Source organism: Aristolochia californica, unplaced genomic scaffold, assembly GCF_029961685.1.
Source record: "Aristolochia californica isolate CCGP_79_NKW_82.1479 unplaced genomic scaffold, dmAriCali1.0.hap1 SCAF_12, whole genome shotgun sequence".
Taxonomy (NCBI): Eukaryota; Viridiplantae; Streptophyta; class Magnoliopsida; order Piperales; family Aristolochiaceae; genus Aristolochia; species Aristolochia californica.
This window is the reverse complement of record NW_027181793.1, coordinates 18,914,622-18,938,827: the sequence shown is the minus strand read 5'-3', so window position 1 is coordinate 18,938,827 and position 24,206 is coordinate 18,914,622. Positions and strand designations below refer to the sequence as shown.

The 24,206-nt window shown below is 37.4% G+C and overlaps 1 protein-coding gene across 2 annotated transcripts; it reads left to right on the top strand.

Annotated features, from left to right (window-relative positions):
* Positions 1-1,959: 1,959 nt before the first annotated feature.
* Positions 1,960-21,409, top strand: LOC137945717 (probable L-ascorbate peroxidase 6, chloroplastic/mitochondrial). 2 transcript variants are annotated; one of them, XM_068791705.1, is made up of 13 exons: positions 1,960-2,153; positions 2,500-2,893; positions 2,982-3,128; positions 12,636-12,756; positions 12,862-12,962; positions 13,056-13,143; positions 18,910-18,977; positions 19,089-19,175; positions 20,219-20,293; positions 20,371-20,448; positions 20,577-20,681; positions 20,819-20,899; positions 21,158-21,409. In XM_068791705.1, exons 2-13 carry the CDS (start codon positions 2,738-2,740, stop codon positions 21,308-21,310), a joined length of 1,260 nt encoding a protein of 419 aa, XP_068647806.1. In that variant the 5' UTR covers positions 1,960-2,153; positions 2,500-2,737; the 3' UTR covers positions 21,311-21,409. The 2 variants fall into 2 exon arrangements, with proteins under 2 accessions (XP_068647806.1, XP_068647807.1); XM_068791706.1 differs by lacking the exon at positions 21,158-21,409 and adding an exon at positions 20,999-21,151 and having other exon boundaries at positions 1,961-2,153.
* The last annotated feature ends 2,797 nt before the right edge of the window (positions 21,410-24,206 follow it).

Below are 24,206 nucleotides of genomic sequence, written 5' to 3'. Positions count from 1 at the left end.
AATCATTCAATTCCTCTCAAATCTTCTATGTGCATTCAATTAGTCAAACTCCATATCATTTTCATTGTGAATCAAAGCTGGAGGCCTAGACAAATCAAAGGAGAAGGTTGTTTCTCCTAGTTCACAAAGGGTGTAAGTTTCCATTTTTTTGTATTTTTATTCTTTTTCTTAATAGGTTCATCTAAAACCTTTTGATTCTAGATAGAAAGACTTGCTAGAGCTAGAATCTAGTCAATTTTGGGGGAAGTTTATTTGTATTCGTGTATTTGTGCATACACATGGCTTAAAAGAGAGTCGAAAGTCTCTTTTATGTAAAATTCCATTGAATAGAGCTAAGATTAGTGGAATTTCCCAAGCAAGGGTTCTTGGACGGTGAATATCAATAGGGGAACACCGATAACAAAAATTTGGTTTTGTTGCAGTGTGTGATTAAATTTTTATTAGTTGCATTACTTCCTTTAATCTTCACACACTTAATTTTAATTGCAAAAATTCAATTAATACCCCCACCCCGAAAAGCCACTTGGGCCAACACTAAGTATCTAATCTCGTCAATTGAAATTGATTGAATGTTTACAGTTTTTTATTGTTGAACTTGCTCTTACTTTGAAATCAATTGGTTTGAATCCAACTTACAATTTCCATAGCTTTTGAACTCTATGCATAGATTTTTCCAAATGTCATTGTACTTATACTTTTAAATTCATAGTTTGAAATTTGATTTAGCTGGTAACTACTATTGAATTTTCATATAGGATTGAATAAACTCTCTTTTGTGCTTTGTTACTATAATATAGGATTATTAAGACATTTTGTACTTAATTGAAAAATAATCTAACCTTGCTAATAAACCAATCGAGACTTTAATAAGTTGATTGGTAGATGTTGTTGAAAAAACCTTTAGAAAAATTGAAGGGTTCAAGGGTCTAGGAGTTTTTACATAGTTGTTGCTGGCCATAAGTCTCAAGTTGGGCAAGTATATTACAAATTGGACCTTTGAGACTGTTAATAGTGGAACCTTTAATTCTAGGGCAAAAACTCTATGGGAGTGGAGTTGCAATCCGAAATAGGGATTGTGAGCCACTATAAATCTTAGTGCCTATTTTGGTTGAGGGATTAAATGATAATCTTGCTTGTTTAGTTGCTCAAAATAGAAGTTGAAGTTCAAACTAGCCATAAATTTTGTATGAACTTATTCATACCCTCTTCCCCTCCCGGTTTATCTTTATAAGATATAACAACATATTCTTTGATACTTAAAACAATTCTCCAAGTTAAGTTCTCCTATTAAATCCTATAAACTTGCAATTGCATGCATATTTGGACTCAAATCGGGCTAGTTGTTCTCTGCCTTGACTTTCTCTAAGTGGTTCCTTTATCAAATTGGGTAATTTTCCTATCTAATGGAAAACCAAACAACAAATTGCAATTTCCATGTCATTTATCGAGGTCAAACATCATTTATGGCTCTTGCTACAAGAGAACTTATTTGGCTGTGTAGTCTTCTTCAATTACTTGACGTGACTCATGTTGTATCCATTGAACTCTATTATGACAACCAAGAAACTCTTTAAATTATTGCTAATATCATATTTTACAAGAGCATAAAAAACATTAATATAGATTGTCATTTCATCTATGAACATAACAAAACAACTCTATCGTTTTTTCTCATGTTCCAACCAATCTTTAGCTCGACGATATCTTCACAAAGGCTCTTGGCCAAAGATAGTTCAAATTCTTAGCTAGTAGGACATTCTAATCTTGTAGCTCACACGTCTTAAATCTTTGATCTCACCCATCTTGGATAATCCATTTATTTTAGATGTTTACCATTTTCATATATAATCTTTTGATTCATGGGATTCTTTCTTATTTGGTTTCCTGCTTTTCTCTTGTAAACCTATATCAGGAGCCACGTTTAGGCAAGATAGGTGACAGTTGACAAAGAAAGAAGGGGCAGGGGTTTTCTTCTATGTGGCTTCTTGGCCTAGGGTGACAAACAACAAATGGGTAATAGATATTTGGAGATGGACGAAATTTTTGGAATGGAAGAGGGAGAAGTTCGTCTCTGTCCGTTTGCCTCTCTGTGTTTGAAAGATGAAGTAATCGGCTGCAACAAGAGCGCCAACGGATTTGAACTCCCTAGATAAGTATGAGTTTTCAAAAATCCCTTCCAAAACCGATCCGAGTGCATCCCTACCCCTACTTGAGTCGCATAGATTCATTGAATCACTACCTCAGTCACTATCATTTATTGAAATGATTGATAGAGCACTAATCATTCTCCAATTATGGGCTCCAGAGGGGGCTCGATCCACTGAAATGGTAAAAAGGGTGCAATAGCTCCATTAGGTTAATTTAGCTATGCGAACTGGAATCTTTGGCTCCTCCAAATTTATTCTCAGCGATATTTTTTCAACAGTCCTGACCTAACGGATCCGTTTTACAGAGTTTTTTTTCTATGGTAACTACTAATTCTTTATTACATCATTTCAGAATTCAGCTCACTCCAGCGTCTGAGCGGTTTAGGGTTTTTGGCGCTGCGTATCCATCTGGTCCCGCTGGTTTCCTACGGCGGAGAAAAGCTCTCACTTTCCGCCCGTTTGACTGGTCCTAAAACATGTTACACGTGTCCACCACTGTGCTCTTTCTGGGTTCTGGATTGGATGGTAAAATGGACTCCGTCCACTAACACCAGCATTCGTCGTTGTATCGCCGCCACATCCACCCGATCATGGCGACACTGAGTTCTTCTCTACTTCTTCGGCTCTCGACCAATAAATGCCGCAAACCCTCTGCTTCAGCTCAATTTCTCTCGCCTCCTTCTGTTTCAAGTCCTTCACTATGGCCCAAGACCGCGCAAGGATCTTCTCCTTGCTCTCTTCGTTTGGTTGGACATTAGACATTTTGAGTTTCTGCTTCTTTTCACTTTTGAGTGTGAGTTTCTTATTTAACCGTACATTTGGTTCTCTCTCTAGGCTCCTCGGAGAATGACGGTCGCTCGTCGAGCGAAGGGAGGCGGAGCCCACTCGGCGGTGTGTTTTGCGTCTGACCCAGATCAGCTGAAAAGCGCGCGAGAAGATATTAAGGAGCTCCTCAAGACCCAATATTCCCACCCAATTTTGGTAGTGTGATTCATTTGTTTCTCTGTATCGCCTTTCTATGTTATGAATTGTCTTCCAGAGTCTGTTTTTTCATATGATGTTATCAGAAGGAACTCTTCACTCTTTCCACATATCCCTTCTCTTCTATGGTAAAAGTCAATTGGATAACAATGATGAATTGGATGAATGCATGTTCTACCATCTGACCTTTTCCCCATTTTGTGGGATTTTTGAAGTACTTTGCTGCTTTGTAGGTTTTAGTTTTGGCATTTTACGTTTCCTAAGAGTTACTTTGTGCATGCGGAGACCTGAAAGAAAGGCTAAGCTCAAATATGACAAGGAAAGTAGGAACCAAAATTGATGGCACTGCAATAAAGGTCAAACGAGCTGATAATAAAAACTTTAGAGGTTAAAAAGGGAGTATAAAGACTAGTACAATAAATTGGAAGGAGTAGAGTTTTATGGACTTTTACATTCTTCTCAAACTTTAAGATTGTATTTTGTTGCTTGTTGGAAAACAGGGCGCCATATATGACCAGGGCACATAAAGGTGCTCATGTGCTGTAGGTTGCTCTACATAAAAAAACGTAGTGACATTATTCCTTGAAGGAATTTCTGTGTGTTGGAAGATTTTTCCCAAGGTCTTTCAACTTAAGAAAGCTAATCCAGATGCAAATTTTTGGGTTCTTATTCATGTCATTCTTTATTCTGTCCTACCGTAGCCACTAATTCGTTTGATTGTCAATCACAATTTTCTCCTTTGCTCTAGGTAATGAAGTCTTGGTTTGCAAAAACACTGCATAAGCCTTTGTACCCTCTCAGAACCTGCTTGGCTGTTTTTCTACAGGGACGAGTTTGTGTAATCTCTGGGAACCGTCAGGCTCAGTTAAGCCCTCATGAGCTAGCCTGGACTGCTTGTGCTAGTTGCAGCTCGTGGGCATCTGAGATCTTGGACACAAGCTTGTAGTGTTGGATTCAGCTGGTCACTTTTAAGACTTTCCCTAAACACACTGTTGAAATATCTATTAAAGGGTATTTTAGTCATTTACTTAGGTAGAAGTGAGCTTATCTTTATGCTAGAGTTCTATGTTCAAAGTTTTGTTTCATTCTGAAGTGTAATTAGAGAGATATAAGGGTGTGAAATATTGAGAGAAATAGAGTTGAGAGAGAGTGAAAAGAGAGAAAGAAGAGAGGATTGATTTGGCGGAGGAGCAAAGATTTATATTCGGAGGAATGTTATTATAGACCGAAACTTCAGAATATTAGGTTCTCTAGCCTATCTTCAGCAGCTGCCTCTTTTTCTGGAGTTGCCGTTTTCATTGGGAGAGGTCAAACGTGCTGTTTTAGGCATGGAGGGTGATAGGGCACAAGGCCCTGATGGCTTCAATGGGGATTTCTTAAAAAGTTTTTGGCCTCGTCTCAAGGGGGATATCATAGCCATGGTTAATGGATTTTTCAACAATGGGATCACGTTTCATAGTATTGGTGCTTCTTTTATTGCATTGATTCCGAAGAAGCAAAGTGTGGAGAAACCAGAGGATTTTAGGCCTATCAGTCTCATTTCTAGTGCTTATAAGATTATAGCCAGAATCTTGGCGCACCGTCTCAAAGCTCTCCTTCCATCAGTTATTCACAAAGGGTAAGGAGCTTTTTTGAAGGGAAGGGAGATTATGGACTCTACTATGGCTGCTCACGAACTTATTGATCATTTTCAGCGCAACAAGGATCCTAGAATTGCCCTAAAGTTAGATCTTGACAGAGTAAATTGGACCCTGTTAGATGAGATCATGGAAAAGATGGGTTTTGGCAACAGATGGAGATTCTGGATAAGAAGTTGTGTGGGCTCGGCTTCATACTCGCTCCTCATCAATGGCTCCGTATGTGGTTATTTCACAGGGACCAGAGGTATTAGGCAGGGAGATCCCCTATCCCCGCTTTTATTCAATATGATTGGTGAATTTCTATCTGCTATGTTTTACTCGGCAGGTAATCTTGGGTGGCTCTCCCCTACTAGCTCCAGTTCAGCTTATAATATTCCCATCCTCCAGTATGCAGATGATACCATAATTTTCGGAGTCGGCACCACTGATTGTGCACGAAAGATTAAAGTTGTGTTGGGGCTTTTTAAGGTAGCCTTTGGTCAAAACGTGAATTGGGGAAAAACTTCCTTCATGGGCTTCAATGTTAACCCTGAGTTTCTCAGTGAGATGGCAAATATATTCGGATGCACAATAAGTCACTTACTTGGAACATATCTTGGTTTACCTCTTTTCAATGGTCGTTTTTGCAAGAGGCTTTGGAATCTGGTGGTGGAAAAAATGGAATCTCGCCTGACATCATGGAAGGGATGACTTCTTAGTAAAGCGGGGAGGCTCATCCTTCTCAAGTCCTGCATAGCCGGTATTCCCAATTATGCCCTATCTTTCATGTCTTGCCCTGTTGCAATTTGTAAGATTATGGATAGGCTAAAAAGACGATTCTTATGGAGGGGATCGAGTGATGCTTTCAAGTACCATCTGGTTAGCTAGGATGAAGTATGCATGCTAAAGAATATGGGGGGCCTGGGAATCCGGAAAACTAGAGATATGAATCAAGCTTTGTTGCTGAAATGGCTATGGAAGTTTAATACTCACTCCTCAAATCTTTGGAAGGAAATGGTTTTCACAAAGGTGGGTGGGGATCCTCACTGGTGGATGTCTGGTGGGAATCGTAGAGCCCTCTCCCCAATATGGAGGGCATTATACCTTCTGCTTCCAAAATTTCATTCGGCTAGTAGATTCTATGCAGGCAATGGTAGATTGCTCAAGTTTTGGGATGATTTGTGGATTGGGCAAGAGCCCCTACAGGCTACATTCAGGAGTCTTTATCTTCTCACGACTCTTAGAGAAATATTAGTAGCAGAAGCTTTTGAGGGGAGGGATATGAATCTACATCCTAGAAGAGGTCTCTCGAATAGTGAGGCTCTGGAGGCTAGTCGATAGATGGACCTTGTTGCTTCGTTTAAAATTCATCCTTTGGAGGCTGACAAGCTCATTTGGTGGCTAGACAAAAAGGGTCCCTTCACGGTCTCATCAACATATGGCTTTTTAAACAGCGGTAACTCGGCTTGGAGGGTGAATGAAATTAAATTTGTATGACATTTATGTGCCCCTCCAAAGGTAAAGTTCTTTATGTGGAGTGCCTGTCAAGGTAAAATTCTCTCGGCAACCGTATTGAGAAGAAGAGGTCACCCCTCAGTGGATCCCATATGTCCATTCTGCAACTCTGAAAATGAAACTACTAGCCATATTCTTCTCCATTGCAGCTTTTCTTGGAAGGTGTGGATCAACATTCTTGGAAAGTTTGGTTTTCAGTTCTGCATGGCGGCTGATCTGTTTTTGTTCAGTAAATCTCTCATGGGTACCCCTATGCCGAGTCTTGGAAAGATGATGCTCTCTGCATGTACTAGTTTTATCCCGTGGGGTCTTTGGAATGAGCGAAATAGAAGACGTTTTGATGCAAAAAGTGAATCTTTAGACCGAGTTGCGGACAAAGTGGTTGGGCAAATATCAACTTGGCTATTAACCAGGAAAGCTTTCTCTCCTTATTTGGGTTCCTCCATTCGTGAAAATTGGAGAAACTTGGCATTGATGCACATTGGGAAAAAGCCTCCGGTCATGAGAGAATGGTCTCCTCCTTATCCTGGTTTCCTAAAGTTAAATTTTGACGGTTCGTCTCTTGGCAACCCTGGTATTTCTGGTTTCGGAGGAGTTATTTCAAACAATTCCGGTAATCATCTCTTCACTTATGCCGGACCCCTTGGTATATCAGACTCTACGTCTGCTGAACGTCTGCTGAATTGCATGGTCTCCTCTTCGGTCTTCGTATCTTCAGAGATAAATGTAGGGGGCCTCTCCATGTTGAAGGTGACTCCAAAGTGGTGATAGGTTGGTGTGAGAACACATCTTCTCTTCCGTGGAGGCATAGGGATACTTTTAAAGAAATTTTAGATATTACCTTAATTGTTCCTTGTATTTGGTCTCACATTCCGAGATCCACTAATTCAGCGGCTGATGTGCTTGCCAGGCAGGGGGCTACCCTACAATCACTGGTTATAAGGGACGTGCTCCCTCAAATTTTGTAATTCTCTTTTGTTTTATTAATACATCTTCTTCAAAAAAAAAAAAAAAAAAGAAAGAAGAGAGGAGCTTGTTTATGAGAAAATACATCAATCTAGATTAGGGGAAAAGCACGAGCCCCCTAATCCTTTTATACACTTAAGTGAGTTGAAGACGAAAAGACTCCTCTGCCCCTCAACTATGTACACCTTATATCTTCATATATACAAGTCCAAAAATCATGAAAATTAGACCATAGATACTTCGACACTTCTTGAAACTCATGACACTCTGCTTGATACAATTAGACCTATGTGAAATGACCAAATTACCCTTTCAGTATATTTAACATTCCCCTCAAGCTGGACGTATATATCTAGTAGTCCTAGCTTGTTAAAAAAGGTCTTAAACTCTCTTTTGGCCAAGGCTTTAGTGAAGTCATCACCAAGTTGATCACCGGATCGAACATAAGGTGTATCAACTTCCTTTTTCATTACTGCATCTCGAACAAAATGATAATCCACTTTAATGTGTTTGGTCCTTTCATGAAACACTAGGTTGCTAGTAGTAAAAATGACGGCCTGATTATCATAATACATTGTCATTGGTATAGGACATTGTAGATCAGCTCTTGCAATACTCATCAAACCCACTTCATCTCACTAATTGTATGAGTCATAACCCTGTAGCATGTCAGTGACATACTTTCTCTGTGTCAACAAAATACCAGTCTTACTTCTTGCAATCTCTATCCCAAGGAAGTATTTTTTAGGGAATCCGAATCCTATTTCTGAAAATGTTTAGCTAGTTTATGTTTTACTTCTTCAATACCTTGAACATTATTCCTAGCAAAACAATGTGATCAACATATACAAGAAGAACTATGACTCCAGACGATCTCTTCCTAAAAAATAATGGATGATCACAGTGACTTCATGAGAAACCAAATAATAGTTCTATTTAGCTGAATTTTTCAAACCATGCCCTCATGCATTGTTTAAGCCCATACTTTAGTCTACATACTTTGTGAGTCGCCTCCTGAGCAATATACCCCGGAGGTTGCTCCATATACATTTCTTCTTCTAAGTCACCATACAAGAAGACATTCTTAATGTTAAGCTGGAAGAGTGTCCAATTCTGATTAACAACAAGTGAGACAAGTATACGAACAAACATCAATTGTGCGACTGGAGGGAACGTATCAAACACATCAATTCCATACATCTGGGTGTACCCTTTTGCAACTAACCAGGCCTTATAGCTCAATAAATCTATCTACTCTATATTTAATTGTGTAGACCCAATGATACCTCACAATTGTTACACCAAAAGGAACATCACACAAACTTCACGTGCCTCTATTTGTCAACAATGCCATCTCAACATCCATAGCATGTTTCCACTAAGGAAATAAAAAAGCATCCTGCATAGAAGGAGAAATAGTACAAGAGGACAAAGGTAAAACAAACTGCATGTATCCTGTGGATAAGGAATCAAAGGAAACATAATGAGACAATGAATGACGAGTTAGTGAAAGAACTCCTTTACGGAGAGCAATAGGGATATGGAAATAAGTTACCTCAGGATCCTGTGATTGAAAAAGTTGTTGGAATCTATGAGTAAGAGGGAACTGTAGCTTGTTGTAGACCTTGTTACCTACGTTGGTACAAATGAAAGGGCTTTTTTTTAGTAGTAGATTGTGATAGACTAAAGACATCTTCTACTTGTGCAAGAACCACAACACTAGGAACTGTGACTAGAGGTGGAGTAACTATATCAGAAGGAGAAAAGAAAGGTACATCCTCAAAGAAGGTCACATCAATAGACACAAGTTTTGTAAAGAGAAGGACAAAAACATTTATATCCTTCTGTGTCCTAGAATATCAAATAAAAACACATTTGACAACATGTGGTGACAGATTGCCTGTAGAAGTACCAAAAACATGGGCAAAGCACACAACCAAAAATGCGAGGAGGCAATGAAAATAAAGTATTGGATGAATTCAACACCTTCTGTTAATAAGATAACATGCAGTAAGTACAACATCTCAGCAATAGGACTTGGGTACATGCATATGAATGAACATTGTCCGGGCAATTTCCAACAAATGCCTATTCTTACGCTCTACTACTCCATTTTTTTGTGGATTAAACACACAACACGATTGATGAAGTGTACCACGAGTCTAACAAAATGCAGTAAACTTGTATTTCATGCATTTGAATCCATTGTTGGTACGAAGAATCTGAATAATAACATCGAATTGGTTTTTAATTTCATTTTAAAAGTTTGAAATACATCAAATACCTTAGACTTCTCCAGTAGGAGGTAAACCCAATTAGTGCGGTTGGAATCATCAATAAAAGAAATAAAATACTTGTATACAAACAAACTTGGAACTAAACATGGTCCCCATACATCACAATGAATAAGTTCAAACAATCTTTTACTTTTCTTCTGACTCAATGGAAAAACACTCGATGATGTTTGCTCAATTGACACAACTCACATTGAAAAGTTGAACTTGGCGGAAATGTGGGAAAAAGATGAACAAACTTTTCAAGAGAAGGATGTCCAAGTCTTAAATGCCACTTGAAGGTTGAAACTGTCGTATGAAGAGTGGAGGTAGGCATCAGTGATGATCCATCCAAGTGGTATAGTCCTCTCCTTTCACGCATGGAACCAATCATCTTCCTAATTGTAAGATCTTAAAACATAGTGAGAAGGATAGAAAGTTACGGAACATTGCAAAGACTTAGTAAGTTGGCTTACAGATAACAAGTTATGAGGGGATATGGGAACAAATAACATAGACTTGAGAGGCATAGATGGAGTAGATGTGACATTATCCACTCCATGAACAAGTGACATGGACCTATCAAGTACCGATGAAGAGTCCTTGAAATCAATGAACAAGGATAACATACCTAACATATGAGTAGATTCTCCTGAGTCAATACCTAGGAATATCTAAGGCACACATGCAAAGCAAACATACCTAAGTTGACCAGAGTAGTCGTAGGAAGTGGAGGTTGTGCAGCTGATGATGAGGAGGAAGGAGTTGAGATAGATGCAAGTTGAGCCATGCGCTAGTCCAACTGTTGCATTTCATTAGGTGCTCCTGGTAAGACACCAACCATTTGTCCAGTCGTGGACTTGGTATGCTCATGGGTCAATGAGTTTGCCCAAGTGGGCTTTCCAAACTTAATCCAGTATTTGTTAGAGAAATGATTGGTGTATCCACACTGAACACACTTTCTATCACTTTTACCATCTGTGTGGCCTCAGCCTCGGCCTCTACCAAAATCCATCTCTACCTCTACCTCAAGAACTACCTCCTTGGTCTCGAGTAGACTCTAACTCACCAAAGGAATTCAATGCTGACACATTAACATTCTTATCGTCTTTGCTTCCTCTGGACATAACTATAGTTTCTGTTCTCATAACTTTGTTAAATGCTGTGGAAAGTGATGATACATCATCTGAATCTAACAATTTAGCCCTAATTGGATCAAATTCTCATCCCAATCCATTTAGAAATTTTGAAGTAAGAACTTGTTCTTGTTGTTTTCTAAGTTCTTTCTCATTAGTAGTAAACGGGTGGAACATGTGGACTTGGTGCATAATACCTTTCAGTTCATTATAATAATCTATGATTGATCTCTCTCCCCTTTTAAGGCTACAGAGTCTAGCATATATAGTTCATAGACCTTGGACAGGTAACACTCCTAAGCATATATTGATTCCAAGGACACCCACATCTCCTTGGCTGTTTCGTAATTGATAATCTTTTTCTCAGCCTCAAATCCATTTTGTTCAATAGCTAAGTCATTACTTGACTGTCTTCTGCTTCCCAATCGTCTATAATGAGCATAGGAGGATCATCTCGGTTAAATTTGGATTTGCTTTTGCCTTTAGGTAGATTCAAACAAATTTGGACCAACTCAGATAGTTGCATCTATTCAATCTCTTAGATGTAATTAATATGGAATCTTTCCCATCTGAATTCACAACATCCCTCGATGGAGTAATAATTTCTCCAAACTCAGCCATGGGAAACAAGATAGTCTGCAATTAAGTGACAATTTCATTTACTACACAAGTATATCAATAATAGCTATGTGGGCCCCACTTCAAATCTGGGCTAGGTCAATAAATTAATATGTGCCAAACATCCAATTCTAGAGCCAGCGCAATACCCCCCCCCCCCCCCATGGAGGCACTGGGACATATTCCAGAAGATTTTGGAAATTGTATCATCTTTTTCATGTATTTGGTCTCACATTCTGAGATCTGCAAATTCAGCAGCAGATGTGCTTGCCAAGGAGGGAGCTTCCTTGCAATCTCTTGTTGTAAGGGATTTGCTCCCTCCCCCCTTGTAATTTTCTCTTGTTAATAGAAATACATCTTCATAAAAATAAAAAAATAAAAAAAAATCCAATTCTAGAGAATGTGATCAATTTTGCAATCAAGCCAAAAATATACAAGAAAACTCCAACAATAAGGGCTGACATCATCCAATTGAAAGATGATGCAAGCAATAGGTCATATAATAAGGTGCGTACAGTAAGAGAGAGGTCAGTCGCACTTCAGCAAACCCTCATGAGGCAGAAAATAGTTATTATACTGCTTAACTAGCAGCAAAAACCATCAACCCTAGGGTTATATCACGAAAGAATACAAACATATTAGAGTTTTACCAACCAGACCACACCAGACTTGAAATCTCCTTTCTTATGAGATTGTAGGCTTCAAGAGAAGAAGAAGGATGTTTCAAACGCGTGTACTATGGACCTATTCACTCTGATACCAAGTGCAATATTGAGAGACATAGAGTTGATAGAGAGAAAAGATAGAAGGAAGAGAGGAGGAGCTGTTTCTGAGAGAAGACGTCGACCTAGAGTAGGGGAAAAGCACGAGGCCCCTAATCCCTTTATTCACTTAAGATAGTTGAAGAGGAAAAGACTCCACTACCCTTCCTCAAACATATACACATTATATCTTCACATATACAAGTCGAAAAATATGAAAATTGGACTATAGATACGTCTACACTTTCTGAAACTATTAGCACTATCCTTGATATGATCAGACCTATGTGAAATGACCAAATTACCCTTTCAATATATTTAACAAAGGGTTTATATGTAGAGGGGCATATATATGTTATTCTGTACCTTTTTCTTAAGTGGGTATTTAAGTGACTTGTGGGTCGATTCCTGACTCTAACAGTTTGCAGCCTCCTCAACTTCTTCTCTTCTATTTTCCTTCTCTTTCCTTCTCTATTTCTCCTTATTTTTCATATTCTACACATGCATAACCTATTCTCTTTTTGAACTTCTTCATTATTGCAAATATAACTACTTGTAGAAAATTAAATGAAGATAGCAGTGGGTCCAATCATTTATTGTTTTATTCATATTATGGCAGGTTCGCTTGGGGTGGCATGATGCGGGTACCTATGATAAGAACATTGAAGAGTGGCCTCAACAAGGTGGAGCTAATGGGAGTTTGAGATTTGACATAGAACTAAAGCATGCTGCTAATGCTGGTAAACATTGTCTATGCTGCAAATAAAGTACTTTAAAAAGGTGACAAACTCTTGCAGTCAGAGGGAGTCAAATAAAAATTATCGCATCACTATTTGGTGTTTCAGGTCTTATAAATGCATTAAAGCTGCTTCAGCCAATCAAAGACAAATATCCAGGTGTGACATATGCAGATCTGTTCCAGCTAGCAAGTGCCACTGCCATTGAGGTCAGCTATCTTGGATTTAGCATTATTTATTGGATGCAGAACTGACCAAAAGATAGGTTATGTGCTCAAATATTTTAATGGTATTTTTACCAGGAGGCCGGAGGGCCCAAAATCCCCATGAAATATGGAAGAGTAGATGTTTCCAAACCAGACCAGTGTCCAGAGGAGGGAAAGCTTCCTGGTTAGACAATAACTCTTAAAATTACTGCTGGATGCACTTTTTTTTCAGCTGTTGCTGGCATTTTACTTTATCATGTTGATAGGTGACTATGGTTTTGTTTTCCTTAATGTAGTTTGAATGCAATTCATTCTGCTTTAATTTATTTTTATGTCCTATACCTCCTTACCCTGTTCTTTTCCATGTGTTTCTTTATTTGCATAGCCTTATCAATTTTCATGGTTATCCATTGGTTAAGGGTCTTGTGTGTCATTGGGAATAATCCCACAATGGTTCAGTTTGAAACAATCCTAGGGTTCTAGTTATGGGAAAAAACTCCTAATTTTGGCAAGTCATTTTAGGATAGACTTTGACCCAACTTTAACAGGGTATCGTAGTAGGGCTTAGATTCTGTTGGGCTTAGATTCTGTCGTGTATATTTCGTACACCTTATCGGGTCCATTGTTTGTATACTTACACCTGGATATGAGGGGATTGTTTGTAGGAATATACCCACGTTGGTTTAGGATTGAGATTTTTTTGCAGTTATTTGTTGGAAAAAGAAATCCAACTAGTCATTTTAGGATGGTCCTCAGCCCCACTTAAACATTGTGGAACACCTCTTTCATCTCCTGGAGGTCTCACCTTTTTTACAAAAGGCGACCTGTTTCACCATATATCTTGTGAGGATAGTTCATAAAAGAAGGAACTTTCTTTTAGGAAAAAACTGAGCTTGCTGATGGATATAGCTTCTCATGTTAATTTTTTAATGCCATGCTCTTCTCCTATTTTATGTTTTTTGATGATCTGGGGTGGGTAAGAATGTGTTAAAGACATTGTGTTTGGTGTGGAGTACAGGTATTAGATGGGAAATAGGATGAGATTCTGCATGAATATCAAGGGGAATAGTGTCTGACTTTGAGGGCTGCTAACTCTTCAGGATCCTCTATTGGGTGGCCATCCTCTTACAATGTATTTGGCTGGAATTATCGGCTATCCTCCTTGCTTATCTTTTGTATTTGAGGGCATTTTGGCCATTTTACTTTTATCTTTATTCATATGTCTTGATGTAATCTTGTTACTTATATTGAATTATGTCTATGGTCCAAGTTTCATGTAAATAGGACTTGTAGAATGGGAGATATAAGGAAATTAGGGTTTCACTTTAATAAATAAAGGTTGGGGGTCATTCACGACTCCTAACACACCTCTTTCTTGGAGCTCTCTTCTCCGCTTTCTTCTCTCTCATTCTCTCTCCTTACTTTTTTTTCATTTTGTCAATAAATAACTCAATAACTTTTTTTTTTTTTTTTTTAAATAGTGTTGAGAGAATACGAGAAGGCTCAAATGAGCAAGATTATAAAGAGGGAGAGTTGTCCCAAACAATGAGAGATTGCTGGGAAGTTCCAAATTTAGCTAGCCTATCGGCCAAAGAATTGGTTGACCTAGGAATCTCAATAACTTGACTGCAGACGAGTCCACCAAGGTGGTGCCCCGCTGATGCAATACATTATGATGTGGAAGATCTAGCTCAGGAATATCCAAGGACAAGAAATCACCTCAAGATCACCCATGTGTATGGAAGAAGAAGAAAGAAGAAGACTCAATTTCAAGAGGCATGGATTTCCCATTTTAGGACAAGTTCCAAGAATAGAAAGTCTTTCTAAGAGGCAATTTCCTATTTCAAGCTTGCTAAACTTAAAAGTTTTAACTAGACAACTAACTTGTTGTTTTAGTAAAAGCTTCAATTAGGTAGCTTTTCAAGCAATGGTTTCCTATTTTGGTTTTGGCTTTGTTTCCAAATTGGTGTAGGCTAAATTTAGCAAGTCTTTAAGTTAGAAACTATTTCTTGTTATGAGTTTCTTTTCAGTTAGTAGATATAGATTCAGAAAGTCCTAATTGGAGTCTATTTCTTATTGCGGACAACATAGAAATTTCCTATTTTGTTGATTTGTATATCCATAAAAGGCCTTCATATATTTAAAAAAAATTACTCTTTTGCTATTAATAAAGTTTGGGTTTTTGTTCTCTCTTGGATAAACTTATCCTTTTTATTGTTTTATTTCTCTGTTTGCTATTTTTCTCAATAGCTACAAAAGCCCCACTCTTGGTCTTTCAACTTTTACCCATTAAACGTATTGGATTGAGCTCTACTTCATTCCAAAGTGACTACCACTTAGGATGCTTATTCTCAACATTATAACCCAATAACCCTTCTTAATTTTTATCTATGTAGGACTATTCACTCAACACTCCTGCTCACTTCTAGGCTTACACATAACGAGCTTGAGGTGGGTATAAATTCACAATGGAGCATAAACTAGGTCTAGGCCAACTAGACATCCTGCTTCGATACAACAGCTGGATTGAGCCCGGTTCGATCCCAAATGACTAGCCATTTAGGAGGTCTTTTGCTCAATATTATAACATCAAGACCACTTAGCTTTTTATCAATGTTGGATTACACCCACTCAACAAACTTGAATTAAATTGTAGTTTTCGTAAGGACTGTTTGTGCTACCATAGGAAAACAAAATGAAGGAAAAAATATTTTCCCTTGGACTAATTTTCTCATTGGAAACTTTTCCTATTGGAAAAAAAATCCCTTTGACCAGTTTTCTTGTGTTTGTGCCACCCTAGGAAACAATGAGAAAAAATTAGTTATGGTGCTTGTGTTTACACTACAAATAAAATAAATTCTAAAAAATAAAGTTGAACTAAGAAGTTGGTGATCAAGATCCACTTTAGTGCTTCTTGGTTTATTTTTACCATAGGAGCAAGAGGAAACTCATTTTCTTATCCTTTTTAGCATTTCTTAAAGATGAAGAATTAATCAGAAATTCTCCTGTCCCCAAAAATGGGATAAATGCTAGAAAATTTTGGTCAACATGAAAATTTTCGCACGACATTTTTCCTACATTTTCCTTATTGTCACAAACACACCCTTGGTTGTTGTTGAAATCTAGGTTACCGGTACTCTAGAGGAAGCATTCAACTTGTTATTTCTTGAATCTAAACCACCATGTTGCTGCACCCATCCCCTTGATTTGTTCAATTCTCTCTCTTTTTCTTTGCCACTTAGCAACTCTATATTGTAATTACCATTATTCCTGAAAAATAATTAAATAATATGTTTGTCACTAAAACTAATCAACATTACTTGTCTGACCCACTAGAGTGAACTCTATGTTTCTTCATTGGGGAAAAAATAGGGAAGTTTAGTTGTATTAATGAATGCTTGAGGAAGTTCTTTAGAATATTAGGAAAATATTCATTTATATGCATCAAATCTAAGTGTGAGAAAATCAGCTCAAGGGTATTTTGGTCATTTTACATGGTTGGACATTTTATACTATGATACTATCTTGTTCAACATGTTTGATTTAGTCTATGTACAATATTTTATCTTCGTAGGAAGAGTAGAATGGGAGTTATAAGAGAATAAGTGATTTTTATGTAAGGAGAGGTATTTTTGTAATTTGATACGAACCACGTCAACACGTGACTAAACTCGATACCAAATCTGGAAACCGTCCCCAAGATCTTTCAAGTTTGATGGGAACCGCGACCCGTTGCTTAGCAAAGCAAGAACCTTGGTATGGTGAAGACGCCACAAACAGGGATGGAAAATCTGTTTGATAAGTCGATTTTGAACGCCACAAGGAGACCTTAATAAGTTCGAAAAAGTGAATAACTCACAATATGAATAATCATAAAAAACTCCCTTTAATCTGTGTATAAGGTCCTCTATTTATAGTGGAGGACGTGGTAGAGTCCTAATTACATTCAAACTCTAATTCTTAAAGATAAACCTATCATGATAAGATAACTCAATGTAAACTAGAAATCTAACATAACTCAAACTCAAACTCTCTAAGATAAGCATATCCTGAAAAGATAACACAATCTACTAGAGATCTAATATAACTAAAATTCTAACTTCTTCTTATGAGGACTCTTCTTGGCATCCCACGTTCACATGGTGGGTCCCACCAACTCGTGTTACCATGGTGGGTCCCCCCCCTCTTGAGAAGGATTTGTCCTCAAATCCTCATATACTTGTTTTGGTGTCATCGGAACTAGAGTGATTGTCTGCTCATTGCGCGTGAATGAGTACTTGTTGGTGAAGCCGTCATGCTGCACACGTCGGTCAAATTGCCACGGTCTTCCTAAGAGGAGATGTCCAGCTTGCATTGGTACCTCATCCTCATATTTATCGATTCGAAATGGTACAACAACCTGCTTCGTAACCCTTACTTCACCACTATCATTCAACCATTGCAGCTTGTATGGACGAGGGTGTTTACGAGTTGTGAGCCCTAGCTTTTCAATCATGGACGTACTAGCAACATTAGTACAACTACTGCCATCGATAATAGCACTACATACCTTGTCTTTCACGTGGCAGCGAGTGTGAAAGATATTCTCCTGCTGTACTTCTTCTTCCTCCGCTTTAGCTTGCAAGCTTAAGGCTCGACGTGCGACTAATCCAAGCATCTCACCATGATCATATACTAATCAAGTGCATGTCTGAAAACAAGTAAACAATAAATGAGTGGCCTGACTTGGATTACTCAGTAGTCATCCCTTGATGCTTGTTGTGCATTCATTTTGTTTTCATTGAACTAGGAAAAGGTGAAATAAATCATACAATTGTACATAGAAGTCGGGTTTTGAAAGGTTAAATTGGAAGTTTTTCTTTTATGGATTGTGACTTCAAGGTTAGTGTTTACTTCTACATTTCATTTTAGTACATTATTTTTAGGATTGGGCTATCATGTTTGGTATTTATTTGATTTTTTCCAGATTGTTGTTTGGAGAGATTGAGATATAAATTTAGACAACAAGTAGACAAATTCTGAAGTAGATAGCAAGATATATACTGCTTTGACACTTGTCTAGTTTCAGAACTAATAAACTGATTATATCCCTGGTCTCTTTCAAAAAAACAGGTTTACTAAAACTGCTGAACTGCTCGGCCATTATATGACTGCCATAGCTAGTGCCTTTCATTTGAATATTTAAACTTTCAGTTTTTGTTACACCTGCATAACATTTTCAGGGTGGAAATTTACTATTACTCGATCCTTTGTTGTCCAACATTATTGTAGTCAAAATGAACCAACTGGTCCTGTATCCTCTTGTCTCCACCCTTCTTTTCTATTTGCCTTACACCATGTTGATGGTTTAGAAGTAGGTCGTCATAGACTTCAAATTTCAAAATTAATGCTTGCATCTACTGTCCTGCTTGTCTAGGTTTGTTGGACTGCCTAGGCCATCCTTAGTTCAAATAGGCAAGTGTCTTTTGAATCACTTAGCTCCAACCATGACAAAAGGCAAGAATAATTTTATACCAACTTAACCACTCTGGGATTGTCTTTATCGTTCTTTGTTATTTATCACTTATTTCTTAGCATGGTGAATTCCAGCCACATCATATGCTCTCCACAGTACTTCCCTTAGATGATCTAGCTTTTACCCTATTCTAATTTTGTGTGGATTAAGTAGGAATATGCTCAATAAATTTTCTGAAATCCACGATAGAGAATTCCCTCAAGGAGTTATATCAGGAATTCACCCTTCGATATAAACAACTGAACACCATCCCATGCATGCCATTGTGGATACTTTTTCATAGGTAGAAAGGCCCGTGAATACTAGGGTATCTCACTATTGGTAAATTCTTGAAACACCTGTTCGACTGTTATTTTTTTCAAATGGCCCGAAATTCCATTATTAAGTTTCAGATTTTTGTGGTAGCTAAGCTTCAAATTTTTGTTCAATGTTTAGATGCTGGGCCTTCTTCACCTGCTGAGCATCTTCGGAATGTGTTCTACAGGATGGGTCTTGATGACAAGGTTAGGCTCACCATGCATTTAGGCCATATTTTCTTATTACTTGGAATAAAATGAGAAGTAAATGATAAAAGCTTAGTAAAATTAAGTTGATCAATGCTCCTTTCCTTGCAGGATATTGTTGTGCTATCTGGTGCACACACCCTAGGAAGGTCTAGACCAGAAAGAAGTGGCTGGGGCAAATCAGAGACAAAATATACTGTATGTTGACCAACTGTATTTGTAAAAATGAAAAGTGATGGACCATATTATTATACTTGCATTCATGTCATTCATTTGTTCTTCTTGTTCATTTTCTTTTTCGTCTCCATTAATGTCCTTTGTAGTCAGTCTTGTCTTCCCTGGAAAATCACAGTTTTTTGCTAAATTGAAATAGTTCTGCCATTTAAAATGTATCTGTCTATCAAGATTAGAACATTGTTGTCTCATAAAATCTTTAATGTTATCTGGGCTAGACCAAGATTGCGCATTAGTTGAAACTGAATACCATGGGAACAGCCAAAGAGTTGGCTAATCTCAGAGCGTGAGTTCAAAAACATGAAGAACAACAATCTCTTGTTGGAGCCTCCCTCCAATCTCTTGTTGTAAAGGGGGCGCTCCTTAATTAGGTTTGTATTTCCTTTCTCTCTGAATAAAATTCACATTTCTCTCTCTAAAAAAAAAAAAAGAGAAAAACCATGGGAACCATTCTTTTTGGCTTTAGTTCAATGCTTTTGTTGACATTTTCTTGGGCTTCTGTTATTTAATAATAAACTAGTGAAACTTAATTTGGATTTCTTTTATATTTGGATCTGGGAATCTCTCTTGCTTGAAACTTATTTTATGGGTTAACTGGGAATGCTGAAAATTTTATTGAGGTTATCACTACTTGATGAAGTCCAAAGAGTGCAAAAGAGACTTTTAAATAACAAGCTGCAGATGCTCTGAAATTTTATTTCCTTCGTTAGCTGCAGTCAACCTTACTCATTGTCCACGCTGCTCAATGAGAAGATGATAGTTAAGAGGTTGTAGCCTCAAATGACTCTAGAAAAACTAAGAAAGAACCGATTTTGACCTGATATCAAAAGAAGAGCTAAATGGTCTTTACACTGAGACTGCCTAATGTGTATCTATTCTTTGTGTCTATTCTATGGAAACCACAAGTTACAAGAAATATTTAGATATTTTTGACATTTAACTCTGTTATATATGCAATATTTATGTTGCTTTAGGTTCAGCTAACATTAACTTTTGATGCTCAACAGAAAGATGGACCTGGAGCTCCAGGAGGACAGTCATGGACGGTACAGTGGTTAAAGTTTGATAACTCCTACTTTAAAGTAAGCATGTCTCTCTTACATTTTTAGCATCAGGCTTTCTTGCATGAAATACATGTTTCTGACTGCTAACCCTTCAGGATATCAAAGAAAAAATAGATGAGGATCTGCTGGTTTTGCCTACTGATGCTGTCCTATTTGAAGATCCATCTTTCAAGGTAGGACATATCAAGGGATTGACGTCATCTTTTCTCTTTTTGTTTTCTTTTTTCCTTCTTTTAGTTTTGGTTGATCTTGTTTTTATTCTAGTTTTGTACACGGTAACAAAAATGATTTTTTTCTGTAGGTTTATGCAGAGAAATATGCAGTAGACGAAGAAGCATTTTTTAAGGACTATGCTGAAGCTCATGCCAAACTCAGCAATTTGGGTGCTAAGTTCGATCCTCCTGAGGTGGGATATTTATTTGGTTTTTATGTTGTTGCTTAAAAATTAAGTCATGTACTTTTCAGAATCATGTACTGTGATAATCTTTTCTCTGCTTTAATATACTTGGCTTCCTTTCTTAATAACCTTTACGGAAATATCAGGGTTTTTCAATTGATAACGATTCCAAGAGTGCCACACCAGAAAAATTCGTTGCATCAAATTACTCATCTGGTGAATCTAAGGTTAGTAGCCTGAGACTCTTCTCTATCCTCTAATCTTACCAAGATATTTTACATGCTTAATGGGGTTTTTTCCCTTCCCTTTCCACATCATATTTGCAGGCTGCATAAGAAAACAACAATCAAATCATTGTCTGTTCTGCTGTTGTCTTTTAATAACCAAAGGGGAAGCTTTTTGGATGCTTACCACTAAACTTGCAAAAGTGAAATCCATGAAGACAAATGAAACATGGAAAATGAGTATTATGTATTTGCATGCAGAGAGAACTTTCTGACGCTATGAAGCAGAAAATTCGAGCAGAGTATGAAGCCCTTGGAGGCAGCCCAGATAAGCCTCTACAATCAAATTACTTCCTCAATATTATGATTATAGTTGCTGTTTTGGCATTTTTGACATCATTGTTTGGAAACTAAGTGTTTTTGGGAGTGGCTTGCATGTTTGTGGAGCCTCAATTGATGGCTCTTTTATATATAAATCAAATATTTAAAGATTAGTCAGTATCATGTCTCTCTGATGGTTTTTCACTAAGGGACTGCTCTTTAGGAATTGGAAGTGATGTGAAAGAAATTTGCGGTCTATGATGAGAAAGGTTTTATGACAAGACTTAGGCTAGCCTCCAGGTTCATACACGATTAACAAGTGTTAGAGTTCAGGGGTATTTTAATAATTTTATAAATACATTATTATGCCTTGATGTTGTAGTCAGCAAAAGGTTAAGTAGGGAAACGCAGTGATGTAATTTTTATCATTTTATATTACTGTTTTGTGGCCGTAAGTGGCGTGAGTATCATAAGGGCAATATAGTCCTTTTCTTTGTAATTCACTTCCTTCTCTCTTCAATCTTTCTCTTTCTCTCAATTTACATGGTATAAAAGCAGTGAGTCTGCATGAGGACAAGTCTTATTAGAGTGTCATCTTTCCTTCTCAAGTTTGCGAGTTCACTTGAGGGAAAGCCTCGGCCTTTTTCTGCCGATTGACCTAAATGTAGGATCTTTTCCTCTCTTTGCGTGCCAGAACCTTCAAGGTAATGGGACATGCTGAAAATTTAGGCAGGTTTATATGTTTTTGTGCCCCGAGAGGGTTGGTTCAAGGTCTTCTTCTTTTAGACACGTACTTGTGCACTTCTCCAGGTATTTTTTTTTGTCTCTTGTCACCAGTATTGTGCCTATGGCAATATATTTGTGAGATGAAAGTCATCTTGGTTGCATTGATTAGTGGAGATTTATCTTGTGTGTGTTGAGGTAATTGAACCCTAGGTGTATGCTGGTGTGGGGCCTACAAGTGGTTGTGCAATTGTAGAGTGATAAAGTGGGGTTTGATTTGCTGGCAAGTGAGGTTTGATTTGCTGGAGTCAGTGATGTTTGTGACTATAGATAGTGCTGGGCTATAATTTCTAGATGGATATTAGTGGTTGACACTGGTGAAGTTGTTACACCTTTCAAAGAGATCAAATAATTCAGATTCTAAGGATGCTCATACCATTCAAATAACGGCTACTAAGCTGAATGGGCAAAATTAGATTAATTGGTCCAGATTTTTTAAAATGTTCCTTAAGGCAAAAAGGAAGTTGAAGTTCCTTTCTCACTTTCCAATGATGATTCGGAGGTAAAAGACAACCACGTTATGACTAGGCTAGTGAATAATATGGAGGAAAGTGTGACTGATCAGGCTATGAGTTGTATTACATCAAAGGAGACTTGGGACACTTCAAATCTATTTTTTTTTTCCAAGAAACTAACCTGTCCAGAATTTATGATTTATATGCAAAGTGTTTTAGCATGTCAAGAAGAGGTGATAAAACCATGACGCAATACTTTACAGAGATGTATGGTGTCTTGCAAGGGATCAATACATTCTATCATTTTATTACAAATGCTTCTGAGCTTAGGAAGGAGAAAAATCAGATTTAAGATACACAAAGTCTAGATGGGTTGTGGCCAAAGTATGATGCTATCTGGGCCCACATTTTAGCTAATAATGGAGATCATACATTGGAGAAAGCCTATAATCAAGTTCCTCATGCTAAAAGAATAGTGAGGAATGGTGAAAGTTCCTAAAGGTTCTGATGTTGCTCTTAATCTCTCCTCTCCTTTGTCTGAATTTTCTAGAGAATGAGGGGGAGGAATGACAGAGATAGTGGTACTAGAGTAGAATGTTGAGTTCTTCCTAGTGTTGTGGGCTCCATAAGGTGAGAGTTAGGTTATTTGTATCATGTTTGCTTTGTTGGAAATTTGTGCTTGCATCTTAGACCTGTTATATGTAAACTTGGATGTGAAGGCAAATGTTTAGTGGGAAAAAAATCTCACATTGAAAAGTGTTAAGAAAAATTTATAGGCTATAAGATTGAGCAATAGACGTCCCAAGTCGCTATTCATTTTTGGATAGAACTAAACTCAACCCAATAATAAGAAGGGTTCATTTGGGATCAATAAGTGTTATATGAACCTCTTAGCAACTTCAACAGTGCCATAACCAAAAGGGTCATCCATGTAGTCCTAATAAAAGAAGACTTTTCTCATCATTTTTGTTGTCAAATATGAAGCAAGAATGCTTCTTCCAATTTTACCTTTTCTATTATTGTCACATATTTTGCTGTACATTTCTTCAGATTGCAAATACATTGTCTCCTTTAAACATTAAAAGACTAATCACTTTAATGTGTTTTTTCCCTTACTCTTCTTGATAGTGCAAAATCTGACATTTGCAATCTTGAAATTGACAAGCATGACAACAAGTATAAACTACAAGGCTCACTAAAGAACGGAATTCTAGTAGCAGTTTTACTAGGACTCAATTGAGGAATATAAAAAAATCCCTTTTAAAACACTGGTTTTTTCTTCACTGTGAATTCTTGCCATAAAATCAGAAAATTTTATAGCCCTCTTTTTTTCTGTTGGGATAAATTAAAAATATCAAAGTGCTAATATCTAGATAATATATTTATTTAATTATAATCGAACCCTGTTATAATTAAATAAATTAAATCATTATTTGAATTATAATGATGTATTTAACTTAAATATTTATTTAATTTGTATTAAAATAATTTTAAAAAAGAGCAACCTCTTTCTGCCTATAGTGAGAGGGCCAAAAAGTGATGGTGGAGGTGAGGGGAGGACCTCTTCTTCCCTTTTTTTGAAAAAATAAAAGAATTACACCATGTAGAGAAAAGTGGAATTTCCTCATGCATTTCATCATTTAACAAAGAACTAAGGTGATTTAGGGTTTAGTTTTTAGAGTTTAGGTAATTCACTTTCCTGATAAAATGAATTTTGTCCCGACGTTCTGTGTATATTAACGCGCATTTTT

Excerpts from the sequence above, each read along its gene's own strand:
- LOC137945717 (XM_068791705.1), top strand. The coding sequence starts at position 2,738 with ATGGCGACACTGAGTTCTTCTCTACTTCTTCGGCTCTCGACCAATAAA. Across the intron at positions 12,757-12,861 it reads AAAGCATGCTGCTAATGCTG|GTCTTATAAATGCATTAAAG; the intron begins GTAAACATTGTC and ends TTGGTGTTTCAG. Across the intron at positions 12,963-13,055 it reads CAAGTGCCACTGCCATTGAG|GAGGCCGGAGGGCCCAAAAT; the intron begins GTCAGCTATCTT and ends TATTTTTACCAG.